At 60.9% G+C, this 12,659-nt stretch overlaps 4 protein-coding genes across 4 annotated transcripts; 2 read left to right on the top strand and 2 right to left on the bottom strand.

Moving 5' to 3' along the window:
• Positions 1-108: 108 nt before the first annotated feature.
• MVES1_002730 (uncharacterized protein) lies at positions 109-1,761 on the top strand (the record flags this gene model as incomplete). The annotated part of the gene is made up of 1 exon (XM_056207553.1): positions 109-1,761. The coding sequence occupies one exon, from the start codon at positions 109-111 to the stop codon at positions 1,759-1,761; it is 1,653 nt and encodes a 550-aa protein (XP_056063528.1).
• An 8-nt stretch (positions 1,762-1,769) lies between these two features.
• Positions 1,770-3,333, bottom strand: MVES1_002729 (uncharacterized protein; the record flags this gene model as incomplete). Its single annotated transcript, XM_056207552.1, has 4 exons — positions 1,770-2,205; positions 2,234-2,676; positions 2,703-3,159; positions 3,185-3,333. 4 exons carry the CDS (start codon positions 3,331-3,333, stop codon positions 1,770-1,772), a joined length of 1,485 nt encoding a protein of 494 aa, XP_056063527.1.
• A 37-nt stretch (positions 3,334-3,370) lies between these two features.
• Positions 3,371-4,153, top strand: MVES1_002728 (uncharacterized protein; the record flags this gene model as incomplete). The annotated part of the gene is made up of 1 exon (XM_056207551.1): positions 3,371-4,153. The coding sequence occupies one exon, from the start codon at positions 3,371-3,373 to the stop codon at positions 4,151-4,153; it is 783 nt and encodes a 260-aa protein (XP_056063526.1).
• Positions 4,154-4,188: 35 nt separating this feature from the next.
• On the bottom strand, positions 4,189-12,651 carry MVES1_002727 (HECT-type E3 ubiquitin transferase; the record flags this gene model as incomplete). The annotated part of the gene is made up of 1 exon (XM_056207550.1): positions 4,189-12,651. One exon carries the CDS (start codon positions 12,649-12,651, stop codon positions 4,189-4,191), a length of 8,463 nt encoding a protein of 2,820 aa, XP_056063525.1.
• Positions 12,652-12,659: the final 8 nt, after the last annotated feature.

The raw sequence follows: 12,659 nt of genomic DNA, 5'->3' as shown, positions 1-12,659 counted from the left end.
TGCTGACCAAGGCGTTTGTTCGATGCGGTTCGAAGGGATTCGGCCAGCTGTATATCACGTGATCCATTGGCAGCGCCGTGGAGGCTGAAGATTTCGCGGCCATGCGCCATGGTGCAGCGCGGCCATTTTTTGGACGCACAATCTGCCAAAGACGATGGGCGTGCTTGCGATGCAGAGGAGGATGCGTGTGAAGAGGTATCGTCCTGTTCTACGCTGCGGCAAATGCTAGCTGCGCTAGCTCGCAGCATGCCCAAATCGGCGTATACGCCCATGGAATCGAGCGCTCGCCCCGACACATCCACGCTTGCCGCCGCTGACTTTGACGTGGATGTGCGCTCAGGATTTTTGCCGCCTGAGCCGCCTATCTCTCGTTTGGATGGGCCGCATTATGACGTCCGTACGCACGCCGCGTCGATTGAGCCGAGTTTCTGGGAGGATATGCTGGCGTGGGGAAAAGCGATCCCTATTCGTGTTGGCGCGCAATACGATAATGCCGAGCAAACGAAAGAAGCGCATGTTTGGCATAGTGCAATCCGGGCAATGCCTGTGTGCATGCCCAGCGGCGCGTTTCTGTCCGATATTCGCCGTGCGCGGCGGGCCTGCCTCGTCCTCGCATTCCTCTCGCACATGTATATACACGCGCAGCCCGACTTGGGCCAATATGAACAGGATGAGCACAAGGCCGAAGAGATTGCGCGTGTGAAGCGATCGAGGCACGGTGCGGAAGGAAAAGACGACTTTGTGTCGCGCCTCCCTGCATCCCTCGCTGTGCCGTGGAAGCTAGTGAACGAGCAACTAGGTCTTCCTCCCGTCCTTACTTATGCCACCACAGTGCTCTGGAATTGGGCGCTGGAAGACCCTGCTGCGGGCATGCAGCTTTCCAACTTGCGAATACTGGAAACATTTACCGACACGGAGTCCGAAGCGCACTTTTACCGCATCTCTCTCCTGATCGAGCTCCAGGGTGTCGAGGCAATCACGCTCATGCGCATTTCCCTGAACGAGGCATTCGCACGCGACGCGCTGGCCTACCAGCGCCTTGCATCCTATTTGACAGAGCTGGCCGCAACGATCAAAAAACTCACACGGCTCCTCGCAGACATGTACACTGGTTGCGACCCAATGACATTTTACCACGAGATCCGCCCGTGGTTCAAAGCGGGCGACAGCATGTGGTCCTATGAGCACGGTGTGCGACGAAGCGGATGGCTACTGGAAGGCGCCGAGCAAGAATGGGTAAACTGGACGGGCCCGAGTGCCGGACAAAGTACGCTGATCCACGCTCTGGATCTCTTCCTGGACGTGGACCATGCACGGCGCAAGCGCGGCGCGGAGTACGACGGGAATAGCAGCGACACCAGTTTTATGGAACGCATGCAGGCGTACATGCCCAGGTACCACCGTGAATTTTTACGCCATCTCCAGTATGGCATTCAGGTCGAGCCCGTCTCTGGCTCGCTTCGCGCGGATGGTGCGGTCGAAACGTCGGACCATCCAATCCGCTCCATGGCCCTCTTGTCTTCGTTGGACAATGCGGACCATGCATTGGTGCAAGCCTATGATGCAGCGCTGCAAGCGCTGCGCTCGTTTCGTGACGAACACATGCGCATTGCGACACGGTATATTGTCAAGCCTGCAAAAGCCGCCGCAGCCGAGGAAATCCGCGGCACGGGCGGAACAGCGCTTATTCGCTTCTTGAGCGATTGTCGCACAAACACCACAAATGCCATGGTAAAACGCCATATACACAACGCCCCATAGCTGTACGATCACCCACGATTGAAATGAAACGCATTTGCAAGCGCGCCTCGTTGCTGTGCGAGCCACGACATGTTTGAAAGGGGCGCTGGGGTGCTGTGTGTTTCCCAACGCGCCGTCTGCTCGGGCGCCATCACTTGGTCCCAGCTCCTATCTCGGTATACACGCTGGCTCAGCATGTGGAACGCAGACGCAATGAGCCTTTGCTCCTGTTTCAGCGCGTCGCGCTCGCGCTGCAGCGCTTCGACTCGGGCGTCGGGTTGCATGCTCGGCGCGGTGCTCTGTGCGTGGCGCTTGTTGGCTTCCGACCAGCAGTCATGCACGCGCTGTATGACGACGTCTTCCAGCTGAAACGATTCGGCAAGCAGGTCGAGGATGGGCTTGAGTTCTTTCGGCGGCTTGCTCGCGTTTGCGCCGAGCTTCTTGCCCAGCCTCCGTAGCAATGTTCTAGTGTGAGTGGTGCCATGATACATACTGCGCCTCTTTTTCTTTTGATTTTGCGTTATTCCGCATCGCGGTGATCTCGGCCAAGACGGCGTCCAAACTCGTCTCGTCGTTCACGTCGAGCTTTTGCATCTGCTGTGCGATGCTGTCCAGCTGCACCTTGCGTGACTTGTGTTCACGATCGAGGGCAGTGTACCGCTGCTCCCACGCTTCATTTTCCTGTGCGTGCCGCTCTACCTGCTCCTCCAAGTCGCGGAGAAGGAAGTCGTCTGCGCGAGGCGTTATGTGCATGTTTTCTGCCGTGGCAGCGAGCCGCGTATTTTCTTCCTGCAGCGCCGCAAGCTGGCGCTGCAAAGGCTCGCGGTGAGTTTGCTCCTTTTCCAGCGCCGGCTCCTGCACAGCGTCGCGCTGGTATATGTCGAGCTGCGCACGCAGCTGGCCGCACTCGCGCTCGGCCGCGCGCAGGGATCGAATCTTGGGTAAGCTGCCGCGCAACGTACCGCCTCCTGCTTTTCCGAGTCCAGCTGTTGTACAAGTGCCTCTGCGCTCGTAAGCTGGTCCTGCGTGCGAGACACCTTTTCATTGGACTTGGCCAGTGCACGACGCACAGCAGCCAACGCGTCTGGATCGTGTGGTACATTCTCTCCTGCCGGGCTCGACGTGTCGAGCCATGCAAGCACGGACTCAATTGTCTGCTTGAGTATCATTTGGTGCGCATACTCGAGCTCCTGCATTGCCTTGATCTGGGCATCACTCTGCTCGCTCTTCACAATCACGCCCAGAACAAGCCGCAGGAGCTGTGCAAGGTCCGGAGCAGAATACGACGCTTTGCGACTCGCTGCCTTGGCATTGATCGGAGGCACCTCGCTTCCAAGCTCGTCCCTGTAATACCGCACGCAGGTCCGGTGCAGCGCGTCCAGCGAGACGCGTTTCGGGGTGTGAAAATGCTCCGGCGCGCTGTGGTTAGCAATGTGCGACGTACGCGGCTGAAAGTAGCTCAAATAGCGCAGCGCCATCGCACAAATCCTCGATTGTATTCACGCGGCGTTTTCCCACTTTATCCACCCACGCACGAAACGCAGCGAGCTGCTCGCGATCCTCGCAGCCACGCGTCTCTGTTGCGTCGTGCATGGCCGCAAGTGGAGGCCACCCCACGCCCACCTCCACCATGGCCGGTCGGGGGGCCGAGACAGAGGAGCGGCTCTGGTCCATGATCCTGGACTTGTCTGCGCAGCTGACGGTGAACAAGCAAGCGTGTGATATTTTGAAGCAAAAAGTAGATGGCCTGCAAGGGCAAGCGATCCATGCAAAGAGCGGGTACGCGCTGCGCCGTTTCAATGTCGACCTATCGCACGAGACATTTACCTCGGAGCTGGAAAAGCTGAATGCGCAGCTTGCGGTAGAGAACACGACCCTCTCGTTTGAGTCCAAGCAGCTTGGCTCACTGCTGCGCGAGTACGAGCTGACACTGGAGACGGTGATGAGCAAATTCCGTGCATTCTCCCACGCGGCACAGCAGTATGGACTCGATCTGTGTGCATACTACGAGACGCGCATCGAGCGAAAAACGCACGAGCTGGACGAGGTTGTACAGAAAGGGCAGCGGAGCGAAGATGTTGCGCTGCTCCGTCTCGGCTCGCTCCTACGCGACGCACTTCACGTCGTCGATGGCGAGGAGGAGGATGCGGAGAGCAGTCATTGTGCGATGGAGCAAGCGACAGAGATCGAGCAGCTGCGTGCAGAGAACACGATGCTGCGTTCACTGCTGGGCATGGATACGGCACCGGAGGTGGACGAGGAAGAATATAGGCGCGTCGCATTCGATACGCCCGCTGCGACGAGCGAGCGGAACAGCGATGCGCCTGCGCCGAGCGGCGCGCCCATTGACGAGGTCGACGTCGGCGCGCGACGGACGTGCGGAGCGGCGGGGATGGAAAGTAGTGCGCTGTAGAAACGTATTGTGTACGCGGCATGTGCTATAGCGGCCTATTTGCCCATGTACAAGTAGTCCAGCGCGCGAAGGCACCGGAGAAACCGCGCCTGTGCACTCGTTGGACTTGCGAGCTTGGCCAGCGGCGAGGAAGGCATGCGCGGCGGCGACGCTGCCTGCGCTGCTGCGGGCGGCAGCGACTGGATAAGCACGTCCAAGTCGGTGACCAGCAGCGCAGAGGCAGCGTTTGCTTCTTGCTGGAGCGCATCGCTAAGCACGTCGCGCGCGCCTCGAAGTCGTGCGAGGTGTGCAGCGACGCTGAGCGTATTCTGGAACCCACGCGAGGACATGGCCGTGCGCAGTGGCCGCACAATATCGCTGAGATGCTCTGCCGGCACAGGCGCGACTTCTGCGCTGTGGTACTGCCCCCCTAACGTAGCACCAAGCATCGCTCCCTCGTCCTTCCGCGCAGCGCTCAGCGGTCTCGTGACGGCATTGAGGAGCGCGATAAGCGCGTCGACAAGCTGGACGCTGGAGAGGATCGAGTCTTTCTCCAGCAGCGTTAAGAGCACATTCACCGGCGTGCGTACTTCGCCTTTCCCGCGTCGTTTGCCGCGGATATCGTCGGTGAGGAAGAAGAGCGCGACGTGGTCATTGGCATGCACAAGGCTCGAGAGCGTCTCGATGGTGCGCGCGGCAATCAAATGCGGCGCTTCCTCCCCGATCAGCGAGAGCGGCGCAGACTGCCGTGCACAAGGCAGGGCGCGTTTGGGCGTGCGCTGCGGCGTGCTCAGCGCACGCGCCGCTTTAGAGCTCATCGCGGAAAAAGAGCGGTCTACCGCACTGGTATTCCCAGTGCCTTCCGAGAGAACCATGAGCAGAAGCTGGAGGAGCTCTGCGCGGGTCTTTCCATTCTCTGAAAGGTGGCTCAGCACCTTGTGCAGCAGGGACGAGCGCGCGACGGGCTGGGGAAAGTAGAGGAGACGCACGAGCGTGGCAATGCCCGCACCATCGAGCAGTTGAATCGTGTCGCGCGGAAGATCGCCTTTGGGCTTCGGTGTGCTCGGCAGCGACGTCGGCTCGCGCGCAGGCGCAGGCGCAGGCGCAGGGCGCGATGCTTCTCCATCGCCGCTGCTGCCGGTGCCGGCCGCTGCGATTTCGCGGCGCAGTGCAGCGGGAAGTACGTTTAAAAAGTCGGGCGCAATCATCGGTGCGTCGCTCAAGCGTGTGCCGGGCTGCTGGCCAAGAAGCGCTTCTTCGCGCAGCTCGTCGGGGAGGGCCTCGAGGAAGGTGGGATCGATCCCGGTATCGGTCAAGTCCACCGTTTCGCCGTGGACCGAGACAGTGACGCGCGGCGCGTCAGAAGGCGCGGAGGGCTGCGCGTCGGTGCGTTGCGGCGCATCGCCAGCGTCTTCGAGCGCTTGCAGCTTGCGCTTGCTGTCCGAGAGCTGCTTCGCAGTCTCGTCGCGCATATCCTTGGTTTTCTGCAGCGCCTGCTCGTTTTCGTGGCGTGCACTCGTCTCGCTGCGCTTGCGCTCGCGGTACGCAGGCAAAAGTGCATTGATCAGGTGGTGGCGCACAGACTCGGCGTACTCGTTGGTGCACAAGCCGTGCGCCAGGCGCGCCTCTTCTGCCCAGCGCAGGTTGGTGGGCAGCACCGTAAAGCGATGCGCTTCGGCGACCATGTCCGACGTGCGCCGCCGCGGCTGCGCCGGGCGCGCCGGGCCCTCGCCCAGATTGGTGATGTGCATCCGCGGAAAGCCGCGGCCGTTCTGCGGCATTTCGATGCGGATATTTGCGTCCTGACCGTGCTGGGCGCCGCGGTGCAGGAGCATTTCGAGGACCTGCATGGTGTTGCCGCCCACAAGCATCTCCATATTGCGCGCCATGTCCTGGAAGCCCGCATTGTGCATCATATTGCGGCGCGGCCCGTGCTCGTTGGCGTCGGGATCGTCGAGGAGGGGGTGGAAGGCGGCATCAGGCGAGCCCTCTTCGTGCTGGTCGCGGAGAGGGCGCTGTGCGTCGGCTTCTCCTGTGAGGAAAAAGGTGGACGGGTGCACGGGAGGCGCCTGCAGCGGCCGCGGGCCGCGGCGTCCGGGCTGGATCCAGTCCCAGCTCGGCGCTGCGCCGTGGTTGGGGAGGGGAGGCCACTGGCTGTCGTCCTCGAGCTCGAGCTGATCGATGGCGTCCTGGTCAAACAAATCCTCCTGGATAGATTCCTCGTCGTTCTCGTCGAGGACGCCGCCGGCCTCCATGCCGTCGATCGCCTCGAGGATGTCGCCGACGTCGTTGGCCTCTTGCTCGTGCTCGTCATCTTCGACCACGTAGTCGTAGTCGCGTTCGGAGAGCGCTTCGTCGTAGAGGTCGTCGAATTCTTCCGAACCACTCCCTTGGTCACTGTCTTGGCTCTCCTCGCTCCCTTGGCTGTCTTCGTCCATGACTTCGACGACGTGTGCAGCATCGCCATCGAGGCCTTCCTCGTCCGTACTGAGCTCGGAGCCGGACTCGGAGTCGTACTCTTCCATGTCCATGTCGTCCTCTTCTTCCTCTTCGCTCACGTCCTCGTCGTCGTACGCGCCATGTTCCATCTCGCCCGTGTGCATGCCAAGGCTCGAGTTGCGGTAGAAATCAGGCGCAGTCGCCTCCTCTTCCTCGTCGTCCTCGTCAAAGGCATCGGTGGACATGGATGCATCTGTACCCTCGTCGAGGTCCGTGGAGGACTGCTGCTCCGCCTCGGCTTCTTCTTCGGCAATGCGCCGCGCAGACTTGGCCATCTTCATCGCGACTTTGGTCAAGTGCTCCAAGGGGCGAAGGACGGCGTCGAGGAGAGACTTGACCGAAGGCATGTTCAAATCGACGTCGGCGAGCGAGCTGGTAAGCACCGTGACAAAGTTTTTCTCGAGCATGGTCTTGGCCATGTGCAGCGCAACTTCGGTGTGCTGCTTGGTCATGGCGCTGGTGCTCGCTTGGTGCGGCTGCGCAGTGAGGAGCCGGGTGCACAGGTCAGAGAAGGCGTAGAGGCGGCCGTAGCGCAGCTCGATGGGCTCGGTGGAGAGTGTCGCGTCGCGCAGCACTCGATGCAAATGGTCCAGCACGCTTTTCCGCACGGCGACCAGCGACTCTGGCACTTGGCGAGCCTCGGGCGCGGGCGCAGGATCGGCGGTGAGGCCAACAAGGACCATCATCGCAAGATTCGACTCGGCCATGCGTTTGCGCAGCGCTGTCTCAGGAAAGTTTTTCAAGAATCCAGCGGGAACGAGGCGGTGCAAGAAGATGGAGAGGATGGAGCGGGAGCGCGTATCGTCGTCCATCTTGGCATGGAAAAGGAGGAAGCTTTGCTTGCAGCTCACGTAGGAAGAGACAAGCTCGGCAATACTCTGGAGGAGAAAGTACATGTACGAGAGACGTGCTTCGGCTTCCGAGAGTGGGGCGGAGGGGGAAGACGGCGTTTCTGGTTCCACTGCAGCGTTTGCAGCAGGATGCACGGATTCTGCGGCCTCTACAGAGGTATCCTCAGAATCCGCTGCGGCCTCTGCAGAAAAGTCGCCCAGTTCCATCGTAGAAGAGCCCCTTGATTCCACCGTGATATGCACATCCTCTGCAGCCGGGCTTTTTTGCGCACTGCCAAGCACATTTTTCTCCTTCTCCTCCTCCTCCTCCTCTCCGCCCCGCTCGTTCATCACACGCACAAGCTCGGTCAAGAGGTGCTGCACCACCTTTGCCACAGGCGCTTCCACCCCCGACACGTCGTCCAATGGCGGCGCCTCGGTACTGCGCAGCCGCAAGTAGGCCTGATTCTTGCCCTCTTCAAAATCAAGAATCTCGACCTGCTTCTCTGCAGCACGCACAAACGCGTGCATGTCGCGCGACACCGCATACGCCATCCCGCGCGTAAAACTCGCGCTCTCAGAGTTGCGTGCGCGGAACTGATTCGCGACCCAGACATGGATCTCGCGCTGCATGAGCGCGTCAACAATACCAGCGTACTCCACAACGTGCCGCAGCACCATCACTGCAAATCGCTGACAGCCCGATGCCTGGCCCTGCTGGCGCGCTTGAAAGGGCGCAAGGAGCATGGGCACACCTTGCTGCGCGAAAAACGACGCGGAGGCAGACGCCTCGCGTGTAATCAGCACCAAGAGACGGTACACGCCCAGAAGCGCATCGTGCGAAATCTTTTCGTGCGCCTCGAGGAATCCAAGCGCTGGCGCGAGAAGCGCAGTGCGCATCGTATGCAGAAACGTGGCGTGCTCTGCAGGCATGAGCGGCATGGGCTCCTCGCCAAGCTTGGGCTCTGTCATCTCCTCGGCCATACCGAGCGCGATGGAAAGACAGAGGAGCGCAGGCGTAAACCAAGAAGCTTTCCGGTCCATTGCATGCGACTGCTGCTCGACCAGCTGCGTGAGCGTTTGGCAAAACGAAGGAAGCATGTCCCAAGCAAGCTGCACCTGCACCTCCTCTGCCGCGAGCAGAATCGCAGCGAGGTGCAGGCGCACGGCAAGGAAATGCTGTGCGTCCCCAAACACGTCTACATCCGACTCGACGCCCTGCACCACCCCTTCCCACAGCTTGCGCGACTCGTCCTTGGTCTTGGCAAGGAAAAGAAATATGTTTTTCACGTCAAATACGTACGGCTCATGCGCGTCGGCGAGCGCCAATGCGCGCGCAAACATGTGCTGTTTGAACGTGTCGCGCGCGCGATCCAGCGTTTCTTTTTCGGGGTGCTGCTTCGCCTCGGGCTCGTTTGCATTGGCTAGTATGTATGGAGCGAGCATGGCGAGTGGGTTCGCCGCATCGTGCGCCCCGTCCTCGTCCATCTCTTCCGAGGCGTCTGCCTCAACATTGGGCAGCTCGTCGCGCTCGTCGGCCAGCTCAGGGTGCTGGAAAATGTGCTCGGTGGCGGCGCTGATGTTGTTGTGCGTGCGCTGCAAAGCACGGCGCGCACTGCCGCGCGAAAAGCCCATCTCGACAAGCTGCTCGACGCGTGTCTCGTCCACCGCTACTTGGCGCTCGCGCATCCCAAGCGGCGAGGTGCGCCGTGGAAAAGAGCCGAAAGCAGAGCTCAACAATGACGTGTTCCCAGCGCCGGGCGGCTCTTCCGCGCGGCGCGGCGCCACTTCGCTGTCTGCCTTGAGCACCACCAGCAAGCCGTCGCTCAGCAGACGGATCGTCGGGAGCGGCAGCTGTGCAAGCCACGGCGCATCCCACAGCGTGCGGAGGAATGCAAACGACTTGGCACGCAGGGAAATAAGCATGTAGCGCGGATCGAAGGGCTCGTTCATGTCGCGCTGCTGCAAAACCGCGGTGTGCTGCGACTCGATGAGCGAGCGGGCATTGACAAGGCGGTAGACAATGTCGAGGCCGATGCGCAGCGCATGGTTCGCATGGCCCGTGATGCTGGCCTCGTCGACATGGAGCGGCGTGTGGTGCTGCAGGATGGTGAGGAGCTCGTACAGCCTGGCGAACAGCGCGTCGATGCCGCCTTCGCGGTCAAACGATACGAGCACAATGGTCTGGACGTGCATCGTGGGCGCCCGCTCGCCAAACAAAAGCCCGTGCACCACCTGGAGCTCGTAGGCAAGCTCGGCAGTGTTGTTTATCGCGTTGGGCGTCGCGCGCAGCAACACGAGTTTGTGCAAAATGGTACCGACGTCTGCGGCTGTTTTCATCGCCGCGGGGCGGTATGCCACTTCGACGGTGCGCCGCGGATTCAGCATACGCACCGTTTCGGCGAAAAATGCGCGCAAAGAGATGGGGATTTGAGAGGCGAGATAGCTGACAGCGGTGATGTTCCGCGCAAGCGGCGTCCCTTCGCCAGGCTGCGCGTCGGCCACGGCGGCCTTGAGCAAGAAGTTTTCAAATGCGCACGCACGGTGCAAATCGGACAAGGGCTGCAGTCCCACCACGTTGCTGCCGCCGTCGTTGAGCGTTTGCAAAAACTGGAGGGGGAGCTTGATGCCGGCGAAGCTGAATGTCTGGCAGATATCCGACAAGAGGTGTGCGCGCACATTCAGGCTCACGAGCGTGCGAAAGATGGTATTTGCCTCGGAAAGTGCGTCTGCCGACGGCGCAAGGAGCGTGGCGTAGATCGACTTGGCTTGTGTGTCGCCTTGGGTGAATGGCGCCATGGGCGCGATCGAGGCGTGTATTTCGCGCAGGAGCGCGACGATCACCGAGCCGGGGCTGATGTCGGTCATCTGCCGCAGCAGGGTGACAAACGAGTCGGCCGGAGAGGATGCGGCAAAGTTGTAGGTGAGGCAGGGTGTGGAGTAAAAGCGCAAGATGTGCGCGAGACCGTCGCACTCGATAAACGCTTTGCAGTGCTGCGGCGTGCGGAAAAGGCCTTCGAGGAAGCGGCACACCACGTCAAACTGCGCCACGGCAGGATTGATCTCGCGGGGAATCGCGTCCGAGAGGAAATTGTCGGGCTCGTCGAGCTTTACGTCTTGGACGCGGATGGTAGGGTGCAGGGCAATGGGCGCCGCTTGGTCTACCGGGAGCAAGACATAGTGCGCGCGCTCTGCCTCGTCGGCGGGCGGCGTAAACTGCTGCGCCTCTTTGTGTGCGTGATGCATCGCGTCAGCGATGCCGCCTTGCAGGCCCGCATTCAGCGAGGGGTGGTGGCGGACGAGCTCGTCGATCGATGCGCCAAACGCGTTCGCATTGTCGCGGTCGAGCAAAATTTTTTGGTGTCGCGGCGAGTGGAGGATGCCGAGCAGGTTGGCGACGAGGGGCGTCGCAGCCACCTGCTCGAGACCCGCAGTGTTGAGGCACAAGGCGCCGATGGCCGTGGTAATCGCGGTGATCAGCTCAAAGTTCGGCTCTGTGTCGGAGAGGACGAGCTGGATAAATACGTGGGAAAGGCCTTTTTCCTGGATGATGGTCAATAGCGTCGGCTCGTTGTGCACAAACGTCGCCATGATGCTCACGGCGAGCGAAAGCACTTGGGGGCCAAACACGGTGCGGTGCTCCATAATGACACGGATCGAGTCCAGGAGGGAGGTATCAACAAGGGTGCGCAGCCCATCGCCCGTTCCCGGCATGGCCATGAGGTGCATAAACATTTTCAAAATGTTGCGCAAAAACGTGGTTTGGCCAAAAGCGAGCGGTGCGTGGAGCGTACTGCCGTGCGTGGCCATAATCTGAACGCAGGACACCATTTCGTCCGGGCCTTTTGCGTCGAGAAACGGCGCAAAAGATGGGGGATAGGCAAACATCAAATTGTCTAGCAAGCCCACCGCGCGCGACGCCGTGCGCTGCGCTAGGAAATGCGGCGACTGTCCGAGCTTGGCGAGCTCGATAAGGTACGGCATCAGACCGGCGCCCACGATCATGGTACTTCCGGTTACGGTGGTGACGAGGTAGGCAACCAGCGTCATGAGGCTGTCGACGTACACGGCAAGCTTCGCATCGGGTTCGGACAGCGCGCAGAGCTTTTCGGTCACCACCCCGAGACTCTGCAGCAGGACGCCGTGGCTGACAGATGCATTCAGGGCCGCTAGAATCTCTTGGAGCCGGTGCCGAAAGTGCGCCATGCTCTCGAGCGCATAGAGCGCCGCGCTTTGGATCCAGCCGTCCAGGCCCAGGCGCGGCTCGACGAGGTCGACGAGGCGGGGAATCAAATTTGGCTCCACCAAAAAGAGGCGCGCGTTTGCCATGGCGTCGTTCATCGTGTGCGAGAAGCACGCCATGGCAAGCAGGCGGCACACAAGGCTCTGGCGGCGTGTGTGCGGATGGCTGTAGGCCAACGTGACACGCACCTTTTGGTACAGCTCAAAAAGCTCGTCGTGCGACATAAACGCACGGTCTGGCGTCGCCTCGACGATCTCGGTGGGCGTGCGAGGGTCGCTATGGAGATCGATCTGGACGCGCACAAGGCCTTCTTTGGCCGGCGTCCCAGGCGCATCGCCCGTTTTCACGCTCCGTCGTCGGTAGTAGTGGGTATGCACGGTCTGCAGCGCGGCTGGAAGCGGCGGCGCAGACTCTGAGGCAACTGGCAAGAAGCCTATGCCAGCATCGCGTGGCGGCCATACGGTGGCGAGCGCTGCGAGCCGCGCGCGGCGCACCGGAAGCTCGTGGCGTGGGTTGCCCGAGCCGCTGTACTGCTGTGCAGGAAGCAGCAGCAGATGCAGCACAGCGCGGAGCACGTCCCAGTCGCTCGTGGCCAAAAGTTTGTCGAGCCATTCGTACGACGCGTACAGTTTCCGATTCATACAGTTCTCCAGCAACAGGAGGGAAAAGTGCAAGATGCTGAGAAGAAGGTGCTTGCTATCCGGTGAAAACGCACCGCTCTGCAGTGGATCGAAGCTATGCGTGGTACACACTTCTTCCAAGAGCGCATCGAACCGGTTCAGCACGCCCGTCCACGTATACAAATCCCCGCGCGGCCATTCCCATTGCTGCACACCAAGCAACACATCAGCGAGCTCCGCATCGGAAGCCTGTGCCACCCGCGCACATAACGAAGCGACCTCCGCGAAAACCTCGGGTTTTCGCTTCGGCGTCTTTGTAATCTTCATCGTGCCGT

The sequence above is a fragment of the Malassezia vespertilionis genome, chromosome 5 (genome assembly GCF_029542925.1).
Source record: "Malassezia vespertilionis chromosome 5, complete sequence".
NCBI classification, from domain to species: Eukaryota; Fungi; Basidiomycota; class Malasseziomycetes; order Malasseziales; family Malasseziaceae; genus Malassezia; species Malassezia vespertilionis.
Note: the sequence above shows the minus strand (reverse complement) of the source record. Positions and strands in the feature narration are given on the sequence as shown.